General features: G+C 44.3%; 1 protein-coding gene across 1 annotated transcript; it reads left to right on the forward strand.

The window, feature by feature from the left end:
• On the forward strand, positions 1–26655 carry TEKT3 (tektin 3; the record flags this gene model as incomplete). The annotated part of the gene is made up of 7 exons (XM_079724567.1): positions 1–579; positions 3222–3305; positions 8029–8099; positions 11696–11839; positions 14193–14415; positions 17912–18066; positions 26439–26655. The coding sequence occupies 7 exons, from the start codon at positions 1–3 to the stop codon at positions 26653–26655; spliced, it is 1473 nt and encodes a 490-aa protein (XP_079580693.1).

Here is a 26655-nt window from a genome sequence, read left to right on the forward strand (position 1 = left end):
ATGGAGCTTCTAGGTTCTACTTTAGCGGCAACTTATGCCCACCCTAGACCAACACCAGCCAACTTCCTACCAGCCATCAGTGCCATGGCCTCAAGCTATAGGGACTACTTCCCCCACTGCAATCTGACCCATAGTCTGAGCCTGCCTTGGAGACCAAGCACGTACTACAAAGCAGCCTCCAACTCGCCAGCCTTGGACCCATACTGCACCAGATCTCAGAGGGTGTCCGAGAGCACCATGCATCCCTTTGTTTCCAACAGAACCACACTCTTCACCAGATATACTCCCGATGATTGGTACAGGTCCAACTTAACCAACTTTCAAGAATCCAACACTTCCCGACACAATTCAGAGAGACTAAGGGTAGATACATCTCGCTTGATTCAAGACAAATATCAACAAATGAGAAAAACCCAGGCAGACTCCACCCACAATCTAGGAGGACGAGTCAACGACCTAGGATTTTGGAAATCTGAAATCACTCATGAGTTGGATGCAATGATTGGAGAGACAAATGAACTAACCGATGTTAAGAAAAAACTGGAGAGGGCTTTGATGGAGGCAGAAGCCCCTCTTCAGGTAACTATAAGACCTTATTAAAAGGACAGTGCATTTTTATGATGATAACCCAGTCGTTGAATTTTTGAGGTTATTTATCTATTGAATTATATTTCGCTTCACCTGTAGAAGCCAAGCCCTTGTCAATAAATCTGTACCGGGTTTCAGTGATGATAAAACCATTGCCATTTTTCTCACATTATACCAAACAACCATTTAAGTAGAAAGAATTCTGGAATTCCTTGGCGGTCCAGCGGTTAGGACTCAGTGCTTTCATTGCTGAGGGCGCAGGTTCAATCCCTGGTTGGGGAACTAAGATTCCGCAAGCCCAGTGGTGCAGCCAAGAAAGAAAAAAAAGTAGAGAGAATTCTGCATGCAAAGCAAAGGAGGCTAATTAAAGCGACACTCTTAAGACACACAGTATTTTATGGTGAATATGCCACCTTCCCATCTCTTAAATAGGCTGCTTGGTTATTGCTGTCCCTGGATTAACATAAACGTTGTTTGAGAGGAAAAAAAACTGTTCTTTTAGTCTGTGTCATGAAATGCCTTCTGCATGTGTGTTATGATTCCACTTCAGGCACGGTGAAATGATCACCGTGGGAATGGAATGAGTTTGGTTAAATAGAGAAATGGGATAGAAGTTAAGCCAGTTTTGGTCCTAGAGGCAGCCTTTCAGTTGGTTGCTGGCCTCTGACTAGGCTTCTGAATGGAGATCAAATTACCTTTAATCCTCTGAGTGTGCGATGGGCCCCCTGACCCCATTCTATCCACCACCGTTGGAAGAAGACATTCTGTATGTGAAGATGTCCAAATGATGCAGATTATTTTAGAAGTTGTGTATATGTGAATGGGCAAAGCGAACCTAGTTTTCTCCATGTTTGTGTGACTCATTTTCCTGGTGATAAGCATTTTCAACAGGTCTTTTTTTTTTTTTTTTTTAATGGCATCCATAGTAGAAGAGATTAGAGAATCGAAGAGCTAAAAGTCTAGTTGTTTGGGGGGTTTGCTAGAGACCCCTGCACACCATAGCTTCTTACTGCACCCCTCCTCCCCAGTAAACACAAGTGCACACAAATACACACGACCACAGAAATCCTGAGAAAGGTCGACAGGACACTAATGATATTCTTTTAAAAGAACTCACCATGAATTGTTTTTTGGGATCAGAAGCCCTTCCATCCTTTCTCTGAGCTCTGGCTCATTCTGAGGATTCCTGGTCTATTCTACAATACATCCCATCCCACCCCACCCAGCACTTACTTTAATGAACACTTAAAATGACAGCCACATCCCTTTTACTTAATTTCCAGAGGAGATTCAGTTTCTTCCCTTGACACTCCTTTCAGTGTTGACCGCTTTCAATGAGATGGGCATAATTTAAATACTTTTCTGCAGTTTTTGTCCAGATATCTTGTGTGTTTAAACATTTACAATCAACACGGTATCAGAAGATCCCAATTAAAATGAGAATTAGTCCCACGAACAGATACAGCTCAAAAGAGGAAATACTGATGATCAACTGTATATAAGACAAAAATATTAAAACTCAGTAATAAAAATGCGAACTAAGTCAATGAAGTAACCATCTTTGGCTTATCAAATTTGCAAAAATGAAAACTGATAATGTGTAGGGTTGGCAAAAGTACAGAAGACGGACATTTCGGATATTGCTAGTAGACTATGGATGAGTAGCAACTTCCTGGAAAGCAATTTCGTAATACACATTAAAATAATCAGAGTTCCCTTCAACCCATTGATTCATCTTCTAGTCAGTGTACATTATACTATTAAAAAATTAGAGATTCACTCCAAGATTTTGTTCAATGACATCATATCCAGATAACAGTGTACATACTATTATATTTTATGCTTTTTAAAAATTTAACATTATAGTCATCCCATGTCATGAAATACTCTTTGAAAAAAGTATTTTAACATTTACATAATGTTATTTCATGCATAATTTAGTTGTTGGCTATCTAAGCTGTTTTCCATTGGAGTCATTAATGTACTTTGTCTCAAAGACTATTTCAAGTCTACTATTTAACATCAATCCTAAAAAGCATAAAATTATGAGGGCATTGTAACTTCTGTTAAAAACAAACAAAACTGAAAGGAGTATGGATAACTCATTTTTGACTTCTCTCTACTTCTTCTCTTTAATGGATAAAGCATATTATTTTTATAATTAGGAAAACAATAAATGGTACTTTAACAATAATCACCTGGATTTTTGGCCACACAAATATTTTGAGGTCTTTAAATAATCATTTGTTTCTTCCTCACTCTTCTCAGTAGAAAAATATTTGGAAATAAGATCTTGAAGACTATGATTTGGGTTATTGAACTATTTCTCTAGAAGGAATTCATGCCAAATAGTTTTCTCAGATGCTGATTTGTGGGGATTAAGTAGATGCCATCTGCTTCAGTTTATCAACTTTCCAAATTAGGAATTTTTTTCAAACTCTTTACCTTTTCACTAGCAGCAGGGATTCACTTAGTTGTCACACTGAGTTTCTTGTTTGATTTTCAGCAAAATGGCTTGAAAAGTTGGTATTGGGAGCATCTATTGCCTTGTTTTAGAAACAGGTTATTAGAAGTGCTAGTCGCTGATTTTAGTCAGTTTGTATTAGTGTTTTTCATTATGTGTGTATCTGTAGGTAGCCCGGGAATGTCTATTTCATCGAGAGAAGAGAATGGGAATCGATCTAGTTCATGATGAAGTGGAAACAGAGTTGCTGACGGTAAATATGGGGCAAACCCTTCAATAACAAGAAACCTCATTGCAAACATGTGTTTAATGTTTAATGTAGAGAAACAAAAAATGATATTATGTAAAGACACAGTAAGGAGTTATAGTATCAGATATTTATGGCATTTAGAAAAGATACATTTTATTTTATTTTTTATTGAAGTATAGTTGATTTACAATGTTGTGTTAGTTTCTGGTGTACAGCAAAATGATTCAGTTATACATATATATGTATATTCTTTTTCATATTCTTTTCCATTATGGTTTATTACAAGATACTGAATATAGTTTCCTGTGCTATACAGTAGGACTTTGTTGTTCATTTTATTTTTTAGAAAAGGTACATTTTTGGGGGGTTATGAAAGTAATAGATATTTATCGAGAGAATTTGAAAAATGCAGTAAAGGATAAAGATAAAAATCACCTAAGTTCAATTAGACAGAAATGACTATTAATGTTAGAGTATTTCAGTCTTTTTAATAATCATACTTAGGTAGATACCACCCAACTTAAAGACACACAGACATATCTTCCAGATTAGAATGATAGTGTATCTATGCATTTGAATAGTGCTTTTTTTTGTTGGATAAATGCCCAATGATGTTTATTCTTAAATGTAGATGTGGAAAGGCAGTGTTGTGTTTTTTTAGAAGACAATGTTTTAGAGCATTTTTAGGTTCACAGCCAAATTGAGGGGAAGGTCCAGAGGTTTCCCATGTGGCCCCTGCCTCCACACATGCATCGTAGTGATAACTGTATGTATTTCTGATTATTATCCTTAGGATACATTTCCAAAACTGTAATCCACGCATCCAAGGGTATATGCATTTGGACAGCTTTTGATCAGCCATCCGGTAGCTTGTAGTTACATCTGATCTAGGGTGCTGGTCCTCCCACTAGGCTCTCCCACCTTCCACCAATTAAAGGTGGTTTTGTTCTGAGTTCTCTGACCTTTACCTCCTAGGGTCTCTCCCACAAGATCTCTGCCATTCCTTAAGATTTCGGCCCTTAGGTACCTGGGACCCTTCCCAGTCTCTCTTTTTTCTTTTTAGCCCGGATACTCTATTAAGCATTCGTTCTGCATCCCCAAGTGCCAAACATATGTATGTTTTTTTGGTTCACATTCATGAAGCTTAAAAGTGAACTTTTCTTTGACCCTGATGCCTTCTGCCTTCCCCTTCCTATTGATGGTACTGTTACTGGTTCTATGACTCCATCCCAAGACGGTTCTGCTCTGAGACAGTATTGAATAGAACCCTGATACCAGCAGGCAAAGAATGTCTGGGTGGATTCTCACCACCAGTAGCAAGAAACACCTTCCCCGTCTGGGATTTCCACCTCTAAATGGCTTGTAGGACCCCAGCCCCCTCACAACCAGCCGGGTGATGGGTAAACTTCAAGTGACTCAGGAGAAAATACTGAGAATGCACATCTTTAAGGAAACACCGCTGCTTCCCAAACTCAGGGATGAGTGAGAATTTGAGAATGTCGTCATCAAAACACACTGTCTATAGAAATGGAGTGCTTGCTCCTATAGGTGACATTTGTCATTATCCAGATTCCATTTGGACTTACAGTTTGATTTTTAAAGTGTGATTTCAGTAGCCTATTCTACCTGTTAAGAGTGTGATAGTTTACCCACTTACCCCAAACTTAAAAAGGCTCAGTTAAGCCTTTAAGTTTGTATGTATCTGTGGATACATAGAACCACAGGAAGCAGGGTCTGGGTTTAACAATGAGGTCCCAGAAATGATTGTATGTCCACAGTTCAGGGTATAGCCGAGAGTTAGCACACATCCATGTGTGTGGTCAGAACTCAGGGTTCTTGTGACCTGGCCAGTATTCCTCAGCCAAGAAGAGGGTGGAGCCCACATCGCACATGAGGATTAAGTTCTAAATCATACTTTATGACCCATGTCGCATTATAAGTCCTACCCTTTAGTGAGAGCTTACCATCTGCGAGGCACATAATTATCTTCCCCACAGCCTAGAAAGGCAGGTGTTATTACCCTTCGTTTATAACTTGCCTTTGCTCCCAGCATTTGCAAAGGCAGCATTGGACCTGGGCTATCTGTTGCCAGAGCACGTCTTTAACCACTATTCCACCCAAGACCCAGGGGGGTGAGGCAACAGGGGGCGGTTTGCTTGAGGTGAGGGCACACCAAAGGCTGTGAAGTCTCTATTCTACCTCCGCGCTTCGCCACCCCATCCCAAGACCACAGCTCCCAAGAGGAGAACTGTAAGAGATACTTTGCAAAGGTTTCGCCTGCTCAGATAGTAGGATTAATTCAAGGTTCTTCAAATGCTTGGATGTGATTCCTTGTTCTCTTTCCATCTTAAGCCACAATGTATTCATTTTGGCCACTGAGACTCTGAGAAACTCAGAGAAGTCACTGCCACCCTTTTATTCTTGGGGTCTATTTTTCCTCCCCAAGTTCGGGATCCAGAAGGGGTGGCACCACTTGCCAGGCTCCTAGTGTGTGGTTCTTGGGTTTTCTGCCATGACCTTCACTTCCCTGGGTGTCAGGTGGCAGCTATCGGTCTGATTACATCTGGGCTCTTCTCACACTTCTGCCCTCTGTCTGTACCCACCACCTTCTGGCAAACTTTCTTCTCACGGGCGATTGAGGGAATAAGGCCCTTGCCCTGCAGTCACTTCATGGAGGCGTTTCCAGACCAGCCCCGTGTGTGAGTGAGGATTAGTAGGTAAGTTAGCATTGGGGACAGTTACAAAAGTCTTTGGTTTCAGGCATTCCCTATTCCAAGGAAGCCTTCTGCTTCCAACCACGATGTTCACCATACGACATTATTTAAATTCAAATATAAAAATTAGTGTTGAAGGGTTTTTTTTATAGCAAGAGTCTCATTAAACGTAATTTTTTCCACTGAAAGTTCCAGGAATTCCCTCTGTGTGAATTGTGTACACATAGCATAAAAGCTCACTGGGATTTTCGGTTTTAAGTGGTATTTTCTAAGCAGTATTCCATGTATCCTTTGCCAACACCTCCATGAAATGGCTACACACACACACACACACACACACCAAGCCATAGAGAAAGATGAAGCCCAAACAACAAAAAAAATCAAAGACACGCACAACGTACAGTGAGAATGTGTGAGAAATCCTTGCTGCCTGTAAGGGCAGGGGGACTGGGAATTTAGTTTTTCATTTACTTCAATCATTCAGAGTATCAAAGAATCAGGCAGGAGGGTTATCACTGAAATAAACTCTAGGCATAGTATTTTTATGTTAACCAATTAAACAATAAAAGAATAAGAAGACTATATAGTTGAGTTAACATTGGAGTAAAGAGGACTCTAAAATCAAATGAACAAAGGCAGAAACCCAAAGGGAACATTTGATAGTTTGATGTCATAGAAACCATAAATGTCTATATATCAAAAACACCACACACAAAATATAAAGGCAAGAGCCAAACTGGTAAAAAAATATAAATATATATATGTGTCATATAATGGGAAAGGATTGAATTTTAAATATAAGCATATTTATAAATAAGAAAAACATAACAGAAAAGGTAGGCAAACACATGAACAGGTGGTTCACAAGAGAAGAAAGTCAAATCATGAACAAATACCCAGTCATAATATTAACCTGCAAATCTGAACAAGTGTGCTTTTATTGGGGGGTGGTCTTTCATGTTGGCAAAGATTGAGAGGAATCATAGTGTCTACCGGGTGTGTGAGGTGAGGAAACTCACACTCATTTATTGTTGTAAATGGGTACAACTTTTCTGAAGGGCAATTTGGTTGTACTTGTCAAAACCTTGAAAAAAGGCATCCCCTTTGGTGGTGTCTAAATATTTTTGAGCTTGTTCATCACAGTATAGTTTTATGTCATGGGAAAATGTTCAAGTTTCATGTTCAGTGTTCAGTATGATCACTTTTCACTTGAAAAAGTGGTAGCAATGGTTATGTGCACTTTTAAAATGTCTTCTAGGTGCTATTTTGGGTTCCTAAATTTTGTAATGTGAATATGAATTTCAGAGGGAAGTAAGTATTTATTTAAAACATCTCTGCTACCACACAAAATCTACAAAATCTCTGCTATACATGTAACAATATATACATTCTAGCAGCATCAAAATGCCATGTGCGTGGTCAAGCAGAGTGGCATGGATAGGGCAGATTTTATACGAGTATAGCAGCTGGGCTGCAGGGCAGAGGCAGGACAAGGGGAGAGCTGGCCTCCTAGGGTGGAGGTTGGCCTCCATTTGGAACAAATAGCTGGGTCTTTTGGAGGTCACATGCACTGCCTGAGAGAACTGCCTTTTAGGCTGTCCTTTTCCCTTCCAGATTCACTTTTCTTGGAAGAACACTTAGTATAGAAGAAGCCATGCATTAAATTCAACCTTGTGTATCACCAGAACTTGATTGATTGATTGACGGATTCAATTAAAGACCAGAGATAAAAAATAAAGAAAACTCCTAAAATTTTACCCCTGTCCCAACTTGTTCCATAATATATTTTCCTAAAGCCCTGTAAAGGGTGAATCTCAGTCTTATATTAAGACAGCAATATCGTGGGGGCGTATAGGTAAATCAGTGGGTATAACATTCTTTTCTTGTTTTACTTCACCATTTTCCCAGAAACAGAGTTTTCCTTCATCAGTGTTTTGTTACATTGTTGACTCTGAATGTTATGTTCAATATCAAAACATTAATGTGGCTTTTTTTTTTTTTCACTTGAGTAGGAGGTTGAGATTATTCTGTGTTGTCAAGAAAGGATGAAGCTGCATTTGGACAAGGCCGTTGCCCGCCTGGCGTAAGAGCTTTTACCTCTCTATATGGTTGAAACGCTATCCTGAAACTGTACTTCCACGCTTCCCAATCAGATTTCTCTTAGCTTCTTATGTAAGGATTTCTTATACATGGACACACATCCGCATGCACATACACGTTTTTATTTAGAAGGTAAAATGAGTACTTGGGGCGCTTACTTTAAATTTTTATTTAAAGAAATAATTTTCGCAATGCTTCAGGAAGGATTTTTATCCTACCTTGAAGTGTGGCTAAGGTTACTTTTAACTCAAAAGACTTTTATTCTTTGATAAGAGATAGACTTGTACACGTGCAGCCCGACAGCTGGAACAGCGATGAACTGTGGCACACTTTTATATTTACTTTCCACTTCTCCTTAAAAACTCAGCCTTCTCCGGTTTCTCGGCAACCGTGGTACATGGTCCTTGGTGCTGTGATTACACCACTGCATTCACTGCATCCATTGCATTGTAATTGTTCACCCATCCTACTCTCTAGCAGAATACAAATTCTTCTTCTCTTGGCAATAGTAGACAGTAGGTACTTAATATTTATAGTGGGGGTTGGCGGCAAAGAATACTAGTCAAAGGAGGGTTTGAAGCAATGATAACAACTGTCAGCATAGAAAAAATACTGGCCGAGCCTGTCGCCTTATAGGACTAGAAAGGTCAACGTTCATTTGGTGACGGCCATGGAAAGAAGTAGTGTTGAATATGTCACACAGAGGAAATGATGATTCTGCCTATACTGATGTTGTCAGGGGTAGCGTGTAATGTAAACAAAGGAATAGTTGTTCTAAAGGTGGTGGTTCTTCTCACTCAGTCTGCTGACCATCAGGATTGATGCTATGAAGGTCGGTTAGGTTCAGATGGCTGAGATCTCTCTCAGGCTGTGATTGGAAGGGCTCCTTAATTCAGAAATCGGTGAGGATAGCTAAGGATTGGCTAAGGATGACCGACTGCCACTTCCGATATTAATTTCTGGTTTCTGCTCCCTGGAAATTACAGAAACAGTTTAGGGTGGTTCCAATGATTGTTCTGTTTTCTTCTGGTCCAGTTCCTAATCCTCATTTTTTTCGTAATCTAAAATCTGCTGTCCATCTTCCATGTCCTTTGCTTTTTAATCCACAGTGGGCAAAATGTCCACCTCATTTCCTGGGGTGGTCTCTCCAGGGTCTGTGGGAGCCGGGATCTCTAACATGGTTACTGGGCTCGGTCCAGCAAAGGTGATGGGAGGAAGGTTTTCAGCTCCACTTGTCTTGAAGGAACAATTAAGGAAGGAACATGAGATGGGCTTGGATCTCAGCTGAGAATGGAATCTCATTAGAAACCAACATGGAGGCCTAGATCTCTCCCATCTTGGGCTCTAAGACGGTGGATGGATAGAAGGCCTTCCTAAGGAGGCTCTGAGGTCAGGTCAGAGGAGGTCAAGGGTGTCAGCCCAAGAGAGGAAGCCTGGGGAGCATCTTGGTCCCAGACCACAGATGAGAAAGACCTAAGAATCCCAGAGTTTCAACCCAGTAACCTGAACTCTGAAGCAGCAGGGATGCAGCTTCCTCTCCTTTCCTCCTCTGCACACACACGCTGATTTAGAATTCACAAAATGCAGATGACCTGTGTGCTGCTACCCTCATTTCCACTTTACAAACAACAAAACAAAGAGCTTTGACAGGTCAAGTGACTTACCTGAAGGCACAGGCCAAGTTAAAGAGAATTAGCCCCTTCAGTTCCACACAGGCTTTCCTGGGTGGCTCCTCTATGCCAAGACCTTTTCTGGGCACCGGGAATAGAGAATGTCTAGGATCATCCAGTTCTCTGGCTTTTTCAGATGCTCTCTGTATGCGATTGCCCAGTTTTTATTTCTAGCCCAGACTTTTCTCCCCAATTCCAACAACCCACTTGGTACCTCCGCTTGGATGTTTACTGGACACTCAACATAAAGCAAGACCTGCTGTCTTCTCCCCCAGCCCTCCAACCCACCCATAGGTTTGCCCACCTCTGCTGATGGAATCCTGCTATTCCAATGGCTCAACTTTGGCTTTTTTTTTTTTTGCTCCAGAGCCTGTGCTCTTTATTTATTTATTTTTTAACATCTTTATTGGAGTATAATTGCTTTACAATGGTGTGTTAGTTTCTGCTGTATAACAGAGTGAATCAGCTATACATATACATATATCCCCATATCTCCTCCCTCTTGCGTCTCCCTCCCACCCTCCCTATCCCACCCCTCTAGGTTGTCACAAAGCACTGAGCTGATCTCCCTGCGCTATGCGGCTGCTTCCCACTAGCCATCTATTTTACATTTGGTAGTGTATATAAGTCCTGGTTCCATCTTTAAAGCATCTCCAGAATCTGAGCGCTTCTCACCTCCTTCACTGCCGCCCCGTTGGTCCAAGCCACCCCCATCTCTCACCTGGGTAGCCTCACCGGTCTGCTCATGGGGTCTCTCTGTCCCCTGCAGTCCGTTCTTAACCCCACACCAGAATGATCCTTTAAGATTGTAAGTCGGTGGTCTCTCATTCCACTCAGAGGAAAACCTGACACATTCCTATGGGCAGCAAGGTCTGGTTCTCCCTCTGCAAGTCTTGGTATCACCTGCTTGAGGAGAGTCCTACCCTGACCATCCTATTTAGAATCATCGCTCACATTCCTGGCCCCCTTTTTCCTGCTTTGTTTTCTGCATTGTTCTGCTAACAAACCACAGGATTTGCTTATTCCTTATGGGGACTGCCTGTCATCCCCCTGTAGGATGTGAGCTCCTCTAGGGAAGAGACGTTTGCTTTGTCCGTGATGCATCCTGGCACAGAGTAGGCATTCTGTAATGATATGTGGAATGGACTATGCCACAAATCAGGACGTGGCTCACCTGTCACCCACGCCTGCCCCACTGACCTGTCTCTTTGGGACTGAGCTGCCTGCTGGGTCCTCTCTCTGCATGGCAGGGCAGGGACGCCAGGCATCTCAGAGCTCACCAAGTCCTCTTCCTTCCCAGGAGGGTTCTGGCGGGAGCGGGAGGCTGGGGGCTGCCAATTCCTGGCCTCTTTCCACACGCTGACTCCTGCTGGGGAGGTCCATTTTGACCCTCGGTTTCTACCTCTAGACCTGGAACAACTGCAAAGTGAGGTCATTTACAGCTGGAGGGAGGCTGGCTGTGAATACCTCCTAACTTCTTAGGGAATTGCACTCTAGGAATGGAGGAGACAGGGGTTAGGGTGTAGCTGAGGAAAAGGAATAAGGAAAGGGAGGCACAGATGTGGACAGATTGCTCCAAACCAGCGTCCTGTCTGGAGCGGTTTGGGTACTGGGAAGATGGGCCCCAGCCTGGGGGAGCTCCAGATACCAATTTCTGTGTGTCTGCACGTCTCATGCCCATGGAAGGGACAGCGTGGGCAGGGCTCTCATTGCCCACATGTAGGGACAGCTCCAGGGGAAGCTGCTTTTAATGGAGAAGTTGGGCATCGTGGGAAGGAGGAGAGACCCAGAGAGCAGTCACGGGTGCGCGTGGGGGGTGGAGGTGGGTCCCCACCCCGAAGGGCCGTCATGCTTCCTCCTGTGACATTGTTCCCTTAGCCTGAAGCTCCGTCTCCCTTCTGTGTTTTAGAGCCAACAGAGCTTCCCAGCACGAGCTGGAGAAGGACCTGAGTGACAAGCAGGCGGCTTGCCGCATCGACGATAAATGCCACCACCTGCGAAACACGTCCGACGGCGTCAGCTACTTCCGCGGAGTGGAGCGGGTGGATGCCACGTGAGTAGGGCGCGTGCCGCCTCTGTGATTTCTATGTCGCTTAATTCATTCTCTCTCCTTTCAAAAGGATGCAGCGCACAGGTAAATCGGAGATCCTGGGAGGATGCGGAAAGGTAAGAGGCACCTGCTGTGGACAGGTCGTCAGTAAGCACGGTGTTCTGCAGACACTTGCATCCTGTCATCTTTTGTAGAAGAATATTCATTGTTTATATTTCTAACTGTGAAAATAGCACCTGCTTGAGGCAGAAAAACCTAGAAAACACAGTTAAGCACAAAGAAAATAAAATGTTACCAATGTATCGGATGCCCTGGTCGTGGGCCGGGGGTGGGAAGTACAAGCTGAAAAACAGCTGAATGTTGAATAATTTATTTCCACTCTTTCTTAGACCTGCTCCGTCCATGGTTTCTTTGCCAGGCCCCTGCATACGATCTTGGGTTGATGCTCTTTTCTCTATGAGAGGGCCTTTCTTTCTGCATCTTGATAACCCTGTTATTTTTCTTTACCATCTTATAAAAATGGTCCTGTCGCTTTCACATCTCTTTGGAAAATAGTGGCATAGAACATTAAAATGAATCAACTTGATTGAGGTGAAATTCACCTGTGCTAAAACGCATTTGGTGTTAGTGTACATTTTGATGAGTTTTAACAAATTTCTATGCCTATGTAACCATGACCACACTCATGGCCCCTCCCCCTTTTAAAGGGACTCCCTTTAAAGCTCCCTTTAGGGCTGGTCACCCCAAAGCAGATCCCCTCTTAGCTATTCTGTAATAAGAGCAGCAACAGGTACCAACTTTCTTCAGGTGTGGATCAGATTCAGACCCTAGGTCCTAAGTGGTCCTCATGAAGTGCCTCTTACTTAATTTGAGGAGAGCAGGAAGCATCTTCCTTTTCTCCTTCTGGGGTGGACGTGGGGGGGTGTTGGTTTGGGATCGAACCACACACACTCTGACCACTTGGTCCTCCATAAAGGGCCTCATCTATTTCCAGCATGAATTCTTAGCCGTCTCTTTAGGGTGTCAGGGTATGGAGCAGATAGGATGTTATTTTTGGTCATCATGGCCTGCACTAAAACCTTAATCGACAGTAAGAGTCTCATTTGATATCCTATTACACCATCAAGTAAAGAAACCACACAGAGAGGCCCAATGTTAACAATTTACTGTCAGTCCTTCTAGCATTCTTCCACTCATGTAGATATCGATTTATATTTTTAAAGATTGGTATTACACATGTACTATTTGTATAGCCTGTCTGATTTTTCACTTCCGGATATGTCAAATACATTGTTTGTGAAAATATTCTTCTACAGCCTGAGTTTGCATGCTGTATGGATTACTTTTTAAAAGGTACCATAATTTACTCAAATTTTTCTTTACTTTGGGACACTTTAGGGTGTTTCCAGTGTTGCAGGGATTGGCATGAACATTGCTAAAAATGAATCTCCTTACATAGACATCTTTGGGTTATTTCCTTAGGATCAATTTCTGAAGTGGATTGATACAGAGATTAGCATGACCCCTGCACAGTGACGATGTGCCAATTCAGAAAGCATTCTGTATTTTTAGTCCGGGGATATAAAGTACAGCATGGTGACTGGTTAACAATACTCTATTGCATATTTGAAAATTGCTAAGACAGTAGATCTTAAAAATTCTCATTCAAGAAAAAAGGTTTGTAACTGTGTGTGATGGTGGATGTTGTTAGCTAGACTTACTGTGGTGACCATTTTGCAATGTATCCATAAATCAAATCATTATGTTGCACACCTGAAACTAATATAATGTTATATGTCAATTCGATTTCAATAAAAACACTTTCTGAAGTGGAATTTCTGAGTTATACACATTTGCTCTCCGGCATGGCCGTACCAATTCAACTTTCCTACCTGCAGGATGAGAGAATCTTTTTCTAAACGTGCTCACCAGAAAATTATCATTCTCTTCATTCTTTGTTATTCTGACAAAGGGTTGTTAATATGTTGTTGTTTTCGTTAGTACCACTTTGATTAGTCCTGAGGTTGAATATTTTTTCATAACGCTTATGGGGCCAGTGAGACACATTTCTAATGAATGGATATACTCATACCCTTCACCAATCCCTTCCCCCGCCCCTGCACAACGGCAGAGGACTTAATTTATGCTGCGGATTTACAGAGAGAAAGCAGTCAAACAAGGAGCAATTAAGAACATTTTAAAAGAAGCTTTGCTCTGATGTTTACACTTCATGCAGTAAAACCAGGATCAAGCGATTTGGGTTTTTTTTCTTTCTCAGGATGAACGGTTGCCTATGGAAAATCTAGGCTGATGCATCATTGTTTCCATTGTCTGGGTCTATTTCTTTTTTCTTCAGGGTCTCAGTGCCCGAGTCCTGGGCCAAATTTACCGACGACAATATTCTTCGCTCCCGGAGCGAGCGAGCTGCCTCTGCGAAACTAAGAGACGACATCCAGAACCTCCTGGTGGTGACGGCCAACGAGATGTGGAATCAGTTCAACAAAGTGAACCTGGCTTTTACCAGCCGCATTGCTGAGACTGCAGATGCTAAAAATAAGATTCAGATTCACCTCGCAAAGGTAAGCCAAGCGCTGGGAGGCCCCCGCAGCTGACCTGGACAGAGAGATCAGGGGGCCTTGGGACCACAAATCTCCACCGTAAGGCACGTGACTTCCTGGCCATACAGACTAAGAAAAATGAAAACTGGTACAAAGTGCACCATTTATTTTAGCCAGGTAGCTAGGTGTCAACATGAAATTGGAATCCAACATGAACTGGAAATGGGAACACAAAGAATGCACTATGTCATGAAAGGTTCCTAGTATTTAATAGAATCAAAAATATTATTATTAACATTCAATGAATCACCGTATGTAACTAGGAAGTGAATTTATTATTAGAACATATGGTAGGGACGTTTTCTGTTAAATTATTTCAGGCCTTTTTTTCTGGAATACAAAACCAAATACAGGAAACTATTAAGTGGTTCAAAATGTTTCTGATATTGAACCTTTTACCGTGCTTTAAGTATAAGTGTTTTATAAGGACAATAGGATGAAAGATTTAGGCAGAATTCATGGGTTTCAAGATAAACAAGGTGCTCTTGCTTTTTTAATATTGGTCTTGGAGTCCTTATTATTTCTGTGGATTGTGCTGTGTATAGCTTTTTGGTTTTGTTTCTTAATTTAATTTTTATTTTATATTGGGGTATAGTTGATTTATAATGTTGTGTTAGTTTCAGGTGTAGTGGTTCAGTTATCCATATATACATATTCATTCTTTTTCAGATTCTTTTCCAATATAGGTTATTGCAGAATATTGAGTAGTTTCATTTCTCTTTTTTTTTTTTTTTTTTTTTTTTGCGGTACGCGGGCCTCTCACTGTTGTGGCCCCTCCCATTGTAGAGCACAGGCTCCGGACACGCAGGCTCAGCGGCCATGGCTCATGGGCCCAGCCGCTCCACGGCATGCGGGATCTTCCCGGACCGGGGCATGAACCCGTGTCCCCTGCATTGGCAGGCGGACTCTCAACCACTGTGCCACCAGGGAAGCCCTCATTTCTCTTTTTAAGAACCTTACCATGTTGGCTGTGTTGCTCTCAGGAGATATCATCCTATTGAGGGCACTGTGTTTTCCCAGGCTGCAGTAATTTACCTTTCCTTCTCATGGTGTCTTCTTTGGGCGATACACATTTGTTGGGTCAGACAGCTTCTACATCCAGTGAAGGGAAGAGAGAAGGATAAAATGTAGTTTTTGTCCCAGGAAGCTTATATTTGTGGAGAAGGTGCGTGTAATATGAAAAGCTCATGCACAATGAAAAACAATAGAAAATGACAAATCGTGGTTGCCAAATAGCCAATACAGAAATTGTTCTGGGAGTTTGGAGGAAGAAGCAAACGTTCAGGTGGAGCAACATCATGAACAAAGCCTCGGGAGGTATAGCCAATCAGAGGTTGAGTCAGGTCTGTAAAGAGACCCTGTGGCTGGCACAGATGGTGTGTGTCCCTAGAGAGAGAAGCTTGGAAAGGCAGGTGGAGCCAACTGTGGAAGTCATTGGTGGGAAGGCGTCCCCTGGGCAGTGAGGGGCCATCTAAAGGCCTTTTATCGATAGAAGGCTGACATGATGGAGTCCCTTTGTTCAACAAAGTTTTGTTTACTACTGTATTAGTTTGCTCTGGCTGCCATAACAAAGCCCTACAGACTGGGTGGCTTAAACAACAGAAATTTATTTTCCCACAGTCCTGGAGGCTGAAGTCTGAGATCAGGTTATCCATGGGGTTGGTTTTTCCTGAGGCCTCTCTCCTGGGCTTGTGGACGGGCGCCTTCTCCCACATCATCACGTGGTCTTCCTTCCCTCCATGCCTGTCTGTCTCCTAATCTCTCTTTATAAGGACACCAGTCAGATTGGATTAGGACCAACACTAATGACCTCATTAAAGAACTTCATTAGCTCTTTAAAGGCTCTACCTTCAAATACAATCACATTCTGAGGTCTGGGGGTCAGGACTTCAACATATGGATTTGGGGGGGGTTGAGGAGGATAGAATTCAACTCATAACAGCTACATTCAAGGTGCTGTGCCAGGGGCTTTGGGGTGTACACACATGACGACTCACTGACCCTGCCATCTTGTGTCTTGTGTGAGACAAGACATGTACGTAGAAAATGATAAGTTCCATCAGAAAAGTGCAGACAGAACCCTTTGGAGCTACAGATAAAAGGTTCAGTTTGTTTAGCAGAAGGAACAGTTATTTCCAGTGGTGAGAGATGGGGGTGGCTTCGTGGAGCAGGGAGCCCTTGAGGGTGGCCTTGGTGATAGAACAGTGTAATCATTTTCAGCAGGTGGTTGAAAGCTTGGAAGAGAGGGCAAAGCTTAACTGACAGGTAAAAGAGTTCCTGGCTTTCACAAGTGCTGAAGCTGTGTGGTTACAGGAGGTCTCTGCAAGGAGAAAGGAGGTAGCAGAGAAGGGGTCAAGGGCAGCACCTTGCACTGGAGTGAGGAGAAGGAGTTAGAGAAAAAATCAGGGATTAGGATAGCAGTTGGCCAGAGCAGTAAGCAAGGCGAGGGTTTCAAGGGGAGGGATACTCCAGAGAGGCCTCATCATTGACTTTGAGCGCATGGTCTCACCAGAGCAACCAGGGCCAGAGACAAGATACGGGGGCTGCTGGGAGGTTAGGTGGGTGGCACGTGGAGGGAGTAGGCAATGCCATTGCTGCTGAGTCCATGTGTCTGTGAACTTGAGGAGAGGCTGGGAAGGTACCAGCCGGAGAGGACCCAGTGGGATTGGATGAGAGCGTGGTGGGGAAGGCATGAGGGTTCAAAGGAATTTGGGTGATGGTTGGGGGGCATCTCCAGGCCACAGGAAAGCGGCTGAAGAAGAGGGGACTAATGGGGGGGTGTGGAGACATGGGGGGGGCAGAGGTCAAGGTCGTAGGCGAAGGAGAAGGCAGGGTTTTCAGAGCACAAGAAGGGGGCTTGCTTGTCAGAAGAGGAAGATGAACCAGGGAGGGATTCAGGTTTAGGTAACTGGGGGAGCTTCTTTAAGGAGAGAAGAATATAAAATTGGGATTACCAGATTACCAGTGTGCTCCTCCCTTGCAAGGGAGACACCCCAAAGCTTGACCTTGATTTGCTTCAAGGAAAACCTCTCTGAGATTAGTGAGGAGAGGCAGCGGGAAGAAAAAGAAGCAAGGATGCACCGATGTGGGAGGGAAGCGGGGACCCTCAAAGCTGCTGGCCTCCCTCTTCTCGGAGTCACATGCACATGTGTATCAGTAAATATCTAACAGCCGGTGATCTGAGGGAAAAGGAGAAAGCGAGCTCGGATTTGCGGCATTCGCCCATTTCTGTGGCCTAGGTGCTCGCAGGCTGAGTCGGGAGGAGATGCTCTCCAAAGGGTGGGAGCAGGTGCCGCACCTCCCAGCGCGGGTCCCGGGATGGAGCTGCTAGGAGGAGGCCCTCAGACAATCCTCCTCCCCATCAGAGGGGGAGGCCCGGCCCCAAATGCACGGGTCGGGGAGCAGGTTGTTGAGGGCACGGCACCAAAGCCTCGGGCGTTTGCTTCTCCTGGTACAGACCCTGCAGGAGATTTTCCAGACGGAGATGACCATCGAATCCATCAAGAAGGCCATCAAGGACAAGTCTGCCTTCCTGAAGGTGGCTCAGACCAGGCTGGATGAGCGTACGCGGAGGCCCAACATAGAGCTCTGCAGAGACATGGCTCAGCTGCGGTGAGCGAGGGAGAGGCGGGGGTGGGGGAGGACCAGGTGGGGGTCACGGTGATGGGGAGGGCGGTGCCCTCAGGACCAGCTCGGGCTCCTCTGGGGAAACCCCCAGGCTGCCGGCAGCTCTGAGCTCCTAAGGCTCGTCCACCAGCCCACGGGGATGTGGAGCGGCCTAGTGATGGTCACGGTGCTAGAGCCTTCTTTAAAGTGTCAGTAATGGGGTTCGTGTTTAACAGCCCGGAGTTTCGGTTTGGGATGATAAAAAGTTCTCGAGGTGGAAGGTGGTGATGGTTGCCGAGTTTGTGAATGTACTTAATGTCAGGAACTTAAGAGCTGAGATGGTAAATTTTGTGTTATGTCTATTTTACCACGACTAAAACAAAAGGGAAATGACATCAACACTACACACAAGATTAGTGTTAACACGTAGCCTCATTCAGGGGGTGGAGGTGGTGTTGGGCTCCTTTGCACCTGCCTGGAGTGTCCGGAGTTTCCAAATCCCCTGTCTCGGAAATAGTACAGAGGTTGGCCGCTGTGTGTGTCTGAGTGCCCCTGACTCATTGGAAAAGGGACTTTGGGTACCAGCTCCCCCCCGCAATCTGTTTGCTCTCACCGTTGCTCTCATCCGCTTCTCTGGGTACTTCATTCCTGCTCTCATCGTTAAGAGCATCCTCAGGATCCCCGATACCCCAGTGGCTCATTTCAGCTCATTTCAGTTTGTTCTGTTCTTGATAGAAATTGAAAACAGCTGGTCATCATAAAGCATCCTGCACGTGTACATGGTGGGAGGGATCTGACACTACATCTTCTGGACACTAGGTGTGTTTTATTCTTCTTATTTTAACTTGGAAGATTCCTTTCAGGATGGGCTTGAATGGAATTGGCCACCCTCCCACCCCCATTCTGGCTTCATTTCCAATTTCTCAGTACCTGCCTATCTGCCTCTTTCTGGATTTCATCATTGCTGTGCTTAGGTCTTGAAACACTTTGTGCAGAAGCAAATCAAATTTATAGCAACTGGAGGAACGAAGCAGCAGCGCTTGAACTGGAGCAGTGGGAGAGACCACTAGCCTTGTAGTCTGCCTGGTCCATGATTGAATTCCCTTATATCCTAGGGACAAAGTGACTTGGAGCTCTTACCCAAGGAGCAAGCGGTGGGGTGAGGCTGTGGATTCCCTGCAGGGAAGGAAAGGGTGCTCTTTGTGAGGCCAAGAATGAGAAAGATGATGATAAAGGTGGTGATGGTGACAATCACAATAGCTGTGGCCACTTATTGATCTTATTCTGTGCCGGGCACTGTCCTGCATACTTTACTTTATGCATTATCTTCAATTTACAAATAAGTAAATGGAGGCAGAAGCGGGCTGAGTGACGGTGACCCAGCTGGCAACTGCTGGGAGGAAGGAGAGACATAGTTAGAATCCTTGCCCATCTCCCTGCTGAGCTCCATTCAAACAGCAGCAATTTGCTTCTGCTTCCCCATGTCTCATTGTATGGGGACTTTGCCACCCCGCGTCCTGTACCTCAGCTCATCTGGCCTTCTCCATGCCCACATGGGATGGGTCAGCAAAACAGGTGCTGTATCCTCATCTCACTCTCACACAGGATAAAACAGAGGGTCACAGAGGAGACGTTACTGCAAAACACCCTCCATGGACAGCACGCGTGTTGTCTGTGTTGGATGCTAAGAGATGTGCTCTAGAATAGATTCAAATGGGCTTCATCTCCCACAGTAGCTGCATTTCTTCTAGTGGAGCTGTCGTCTGGGCCATCACCATGGAGGAGGTCACCCAGGCCACATGTTTCTCCAAGTGGGTTCCACAGAACCCCTACTCACACACAGCCCATCATTGAGGTGAAGCGGCCCACCACTCTGGAGGCAACCAGTCTGAAGTATCTATTTATTACAGGAACCTGGTAGTGGGATCACACCCATTTGGCCAGTTAGATTAGATCATGAATTGTGGTTTTATGCAAATGTTATTGGGAGAAGCTGAGCTGAAGTTTCATGCTCCGACAGTTTCTGCGGAGTCATCAAAAGTAGTGACAGGGGACTTCCCTGGTGGCACAGTGGTTAAGAATACGCCTGCCAATGCAGGGGACACGGGTTCGAGCCCTGGTCCAGGAAGATCCCACATGCCGCGGAGCAACTAAGCCCATGCGCCACAACTACTGAGCCTGTGCTCTAGAGCCCATGAGCCACAGCTACTGAGCCTGTGAGCCACAACTACTGAAGCCTGCGCGCCTAGAGCCCATGCTCCGCAACAAGAGAAGCCGCCGCCATGAGAAGCCCGCGCACGGCAACCAAGAGTAGCCCTCAGCCGCAGCAACTAGGGAAAGCCTGCGCGCAGCAACGAAGACTCAACGCAGCCAAAAATAAATAAATAAATAAATTTATTAAAAGAAAAAAAAAAGTAGAGACGGGAAGAGAGAAATTGTTTGGGTTGCCATGAGACCAACACAGGCTTGCTTTTCAGAAGGGTTTTGAGTCATGGTCGAATTTGACTTTGCAGTTATCAGACAATGAGGCATTCACAGCTGCTTCTGAGAAGCTGAATGATTTTTCCTCTTTTCTCCCCCTTCACGGCTAAACAGAATTTGCTTTTCCTTTACTTCCTGTCGACCCTGCAGTGTGTCTATTTCCTCTGCTCCTTTACTGACTTCAGGACAAAACCTACTTTTGTTTCCGTAAAGATTTCTTGTTAAAATATCGTTGCCAAAAATATGGTCCTAGAGGAACAGCAGTGGAATTTAGGATTGTTGTTGAGGGAGGAGGGGATTATTTTTCTTATTCAACTGATCATCCTGAAAGCAACCCTTTGGCTGTCTAGATGGAGAAAACATAAGGACTATAAACTCAGGGGAGTGAGGACAGAGGAAAAGTGCTGTTTTCATTTCAAGACTTTGATTTGCATTTGAACTTTTTCTAAATGGGTGCTTTCAAGAGCAATTCTAAACATTCTTGGCATCCTTGAGGGCAGGCCAGACCAGGCTCTGCTTTACTTAATCTTGATATAGTTTTTTCAGACGACGGTAGTTTTATTTGTATTTGAATGCAAACCGGTTTTCAATTCTGTAATTTCCCCCAAAATGAGTGGTTTCAGCAGAACAGCTATCTGTCATCTGCCAAGAATAAGGAAACTGAGAGTGGAACGTGGCCTTGAAAGAGGAGGAGAAACATATTTCTAACGGCGAAAGTTGTGGGAGGTGTAGTATCTCTGAGCTGCCTTCACGCAGCGATGGGAAAACCAGGATGTTAGCTGCCTGCATTCTAAGTATCTGGGATTCCTTTAAAAAAAAATTGGTATTTTAATGTGTCTTTTTTCAGAAGAGCCCTCACAGATAAATTTTCCACTAGACTAACGTTTGGCTGTCAGGAGTGAAGACTCACACGTCACCCTGCTCCGTTCCTACCTTTGGGTTCAGGGTTCCTTTTGAAGCGGTGAAAACAGCTCAGGGAAGGCTGGGAGACGAGAAGCAGGCTGGTGTGATTATAAACAACTCATCCTCATAAATCCCATCACCAGCCGTGTCCGACAGCCTCTCTGAAGATCTGTTTCTTTGCTAGTGGTATTGTATACCCTGGGATCTTCCAAAAAGAAACTTACTTTTTAAATCCAACCTGACCTAAACAACAACAAAATATGCTTTTAGCTCAGTTCTCAGATGCTGTGTTTACAGATCTCAGGCCAGAGGAAACTTCCACACTTAAGTTTAATTCCTTCCCTCCCCCACTGGAAGTAAGAAGACAGTTCAGGCTCTAAGATGAAAGGAGATGCACGGTGTGGGTGTGTCTTCACGGCTTGTCCTTGCATCCATGAGCCTTTTGGGGGTGCTCTGCGGTGCTCCCCACCTCGGGCTGGCTGCAGGTGGCTCCCTCTGGCCTGTGCTTCCTCTTCATCACCTGGGGTTTGCTCCTCGTTCTTGGGAGACCCTTGACTTGGACTTCCAGGAAGCTTCCTACCTCCCATCATGGGCTGCATCTCCTAGGACACAGAAGTTGGTCCCCATCCATCAAGCATTTTCTGTGCCCCTGTCAACTGGAGGGGCTGTGGATGTCACTTTCCCGGATCCGATGGCCGGCAGGGAGACTTAGCACACAGGCCATGACAAGCACCCCGAGGGCCACAGAAGGGCTGGTGCTCTTGGAACACACGACATTGGGCAGCGAACTAGTCCCAGGGCTGAGGGAGGGACTTCCCTAAGAAGGGTCTGTCCAGCCGGGCTTTGAGGATGGCATAAATTAGCAGGATGAAGAGTGGGGTAAGAGCATCGTGGGCTGGGGGGACGGCAAGGGTGGAGACCCTGAGGTCAGACACAGAGCAGGGACATTCAAGGACTTGCCTGCACAGTGGAGAGGAAGGGCGCAGGGGCACGGGGAGACAGGTGCAACAGATTTTTACATTTTTACGTAGGGGTGTGAGGAAGAGGGTGGGGTCAACGATGATCAGAAGACCTTTGGTTTCAGCATCCGCAAGGATGACGTCACTATGGCCTGAGATGGGACAGGCAGGTGGCCTGGGGTGCTGGTGATTCATCTGCTCTGTACCCCACCTCGGCGTGGGTGAGCCCCTGGCGGGCATACCCACCAGGGAGGGTGTGTCCAGAACGTGAGCCTGCAGGGCGGGCCTGGGGAGTCTCCAGACCCCCTTCATTTGTCTGCTGTGACCTCGGATGGAGATGTGATGTTTGCCCTGTCGCGGTTGTCGGTCCAGCCAAGGCACTTCAGGTAACCTCTCTGAGTTCAAGGCCAAAGAGAGTTCAAGTCCCTCAAAATTGTGTTTCCTTTTTGGAAACTATTTATTGTTTTCTTTCTGGCTTTAAGAGCTGTATCTGTTCGTGATAGAAAATCAGAAAATGAAATAAAAAATAAAAATCATCATCAATTCTCCTTGCCGTTGAGGGATAACCACGGTTGCCACCAGGCACGTTAACAAAATTGTGATCACGCTGCATGTAGGGTTCTATATCCTGACTTTTTCAACCAACATTGTATTCTGAGTTTCCTTCCCCAAGGCAAAAACAAATTCTTTTTTAAAAAGTATTGCCTGGGGCTTCCCTGGTGGCGCAGTGGTTGAGAGTCCACCTGCCGATGCAGGGGACACGGGTTCGTGCCCCGGTCTGGGAAGATCCCACATGCCGCGGAGTGGCTGGGCCCGTGAGCCATGGCCGTTGAGCCTGCGCATCCGGAGCCTGTGCTCCGCAACGGGGAGAGGCCACAACAGTGAGAGGCCCGCGTACCGCAAAAAAATAAATAAATAAATAAAATAAAAATAAATAAATAAATAAAAAGTATTGCCTGGGCTTCCCTGGTGGCGCAGCAGTTGAGAGTCCGCCTGCCGATGCAGGGAACATGGGTTCGTGCCCCAGTCCGGGAAGATCCCACGTGCCGTGGAGCGGCTGGGCCCGTGAGCCATGGCCGCTGAGCCTGCGCGTACCGCCAAAAAAGAATAAAATAAGATAAAAGTATTGCCTGCATGGTATTCCATCGTCTGGCTATGGTGTCCGTTCTCATCAGGATGTTGTTTCCTCTTGTTCTCTCATAATAATACTCAGTACAGGATAACACAGTGAAGACATTGCTCCTTTATATGTCAAACTTTTCACTTTGTTTAAATTCACAAGTAAGAGAGAGACACGCTTTGATTTTAAAACAAATTCAAACAGTACAGATCCATATGGAGTAAAAAACAAGAGCCTCTTTTCTGCCCTCTCCTCTCCCCCCACCCCAGCCCACCCCCAACCTCAACCAGCAGCTGCTGATTTGGTGCATCTCCTTAAATACATTTACAATTTGTCCTTTACGAAAAGCAGGGGGCGGAGGGTTTTGAGTAGAGACGTTGTGGCTTTGGTGCCATCTTAAATGAATATCCTGTGAGAGCTAATTTTGGGCCTGACACTATTTTGGTTCTTGTGGTAGGGTTGCCAGATTTTGCAAATTAGCGGCCAGGTAAATATGAATCTCAGATAAACGACGAATAATTTTTTAGTATTAGTATATCCCCAATACCGCAAGGCATCTTTACACAGAAAACACTTATGGTAAGTAAAAATACTTGTAGTGAATATTATCCAGCCTTAAAAAGAAAGGAAATTCTGACACATGCTACCACATGGATGAGCCTTGAGGACATTATGCTGAGTGAAACAAACCAGTCACAGAAGGACAAATACTGGACGATTCCACTTGTATGAAGTACCTAGTGTGGTTAGATTCATAGAGACAGGAAGAAGAACGGTGGTTGCTGGGGGATGGGGGTTGCGGGGCGGAATAGGGGTTAGTGTCGAAAGGGGACAGAGCTGCCATTTTGCAAGATGAAAAGAGTTCTGTGGGTGGAGGGTGGTGATGGCTGTGTGAATGCACATGATGCCACCAAACCGCACACTTAAAAACGGCTCAGATGGTAAATTTTGTTGTTTATATTTCACCGCAGTGAAAAAAATACTTGTACTAAAAACATACATGTTTATCTGAAATTCAAATTTAACTGGGCCTCTTGTGTATTATCTGGGAGGCCTGCGATGCGGGGATGACAAATAGAAATGAGATGGTCTCACCCAAAGGGTCCAGTGCCGAGGCCAACTTCCCAGGTCTCTGCTTCTGGGAGCTGAGTGGGTGGGGCAGGAAATGGGACCCAGTTCCTTATTATGGCCACCAAGACTCCTGATTTCCTTCTTAGTTTCCTGAATAACTGTGAGCAGCGTATAAACACATGTAGGCCGTCTGCCTGTGGGGAGGGCAGTTCATCAATCCCTGAGGCTCAATTTCCTTGTCTGTAGAACAAGGAAGCTGGGCTTGATGACCTCTGTCATTTATCTTCCAGTGGCAAAGTCTGTGAAGCTATAAAATGGTCTTGGTATAATGATTTCCACATGGTCTGGATATTTTTCTACGATCGTGAAATCCTTTTCCGTCTGCCGTGACGTCCACACCCCTATTCGTTCACTGTCACTATTCTCTTTATATTATGGTACATTTTAGTTAATTTCATGCACACACACACACCCCAAGTCTGCTGATAAATGAACATCCCCAAGAAAGAAAACTATAGCTCTGAATCACTGGGCAAAATTTGATGAATTTGGAGTTGGTGGTTTCAACTGATTCTATATACATATATATATATATATATATATATATATATATATATATATATATATATATATATATATATACCTATGAAGTAAGGTAGTCAATAGATAAGTTATTATTCTTATTGTTGTCTTTTATAACCTGTTTAGTATTCTTTCTCTTGATTGACCACATGGTCCCATCCCTTGGATATTATTGGCCAAATCAGAGGGTAAAGGAGTCCTTGCTTAATTGCTCTTTGGGAGGAGAAAGAGTTTCTAAATATAAACACAATAGAAGAAATCACAAAGAAAAAGAAAGATTTAGCTAACCAAAAATTGAAATCTTATGTATAACGAAATACAAGCTAAATTAAAAGGTAAAAAACAAATTAGGGAAAACATTTGCCACAAGCTTAACAGACCAAAAAAAAAAAAAAAAAGTAATATGCCTAAAACTTAAAGAGCTTTTTGCCAAAGTTTAAGATAATTAGTAATACCCCAGTAGAAAAATGAGCAAAAGACAGGAAGAGGCAATTCACGGAAAAATAGCAAAATGCCCAATAGACATTTAGGAAAGTTTCACTAATAATCAAAGAAATGAAAATGAAAATGATATTAGTTAAAATAATTTGAGAAGGAGATGCTAGATTTTTTACATGAAATGATGCCTTTTTTCCTTTCTGTCTTGAAAAATGTGTCATGTTTTTCATCATCAGCACAATCAGAACTGCAACTTGTTTCATGGTTTACGTAGCTGATTTCATGGATTATCATTGTCATGTTCCATTAGGTTTTTGACGTTTCGATATTTACTCTGGAACCTTGGGGCATTGCTGGGGGGAGGGGCATTATAATTGGAGGAGTGCCCCATTAACTAACCCCTCCCCCACCGTAGTTAACAGGTTGGGCTGAATTCTAGCCACTGAATAAAGTTGGGTGTTCCCCTCTTCCTCACTATATAAACAACTTTCAATGATAAAGTGAATGCATGAAAATCGAGCTGTTTCCATTTTCCCCATCTTTACTATTAAAAAAAAAATCAAATGTTTAAAAGTTTACCTTTTTAAAAATTATAATGTTTAATATTCATGTGTATGCGCAATACATGTATGAAAACTTGCTGGTGTGCCCCGAATATCCTTGGTGTGCCTTTTGGATCGTCCTGTTTGCATTGCAGCTTTGCAGCGTGAAGTAGTTCTGAGGTTGATGTGACCGGTGGGAATTCAGTAACCACATTCGGCGCCTGTGGAGCTGATAACCAGCGTGACTTCTGCTAACCTAACGGGTGCCTCTTCCCCACGCAGCCTGGTTAACGAGGTGTACGAGGTGGACGACACCATCCAGACCCTGCAGCAGCGCCTGAGGGACGCGGAGGACACCCTGCAGTCGTTGGTCCATACCAAGGCCACCCTGGAGCACGACCTGGCGGTCAAAGCCAACTCCCTATACATCGACCAGGAGAAGTGCATGAGCATGCGCAGGAGCTTCCCCAGCACCCGGCGGCTGGTGGGCTTCTGCTAG

The sequence above is a fragment of the Hyperoodon ampullatus genome, assembly GCF_949752795.1.
Source record: "Hyperoodon ampullatus genome assembly, chromosome: 19".
NCBI lineage: Eukaryota > Metazoa > Chordata > Mammalia > Artiodactyla > Ziphiidae > Hyperoodon > Hyperoodon ampullatus.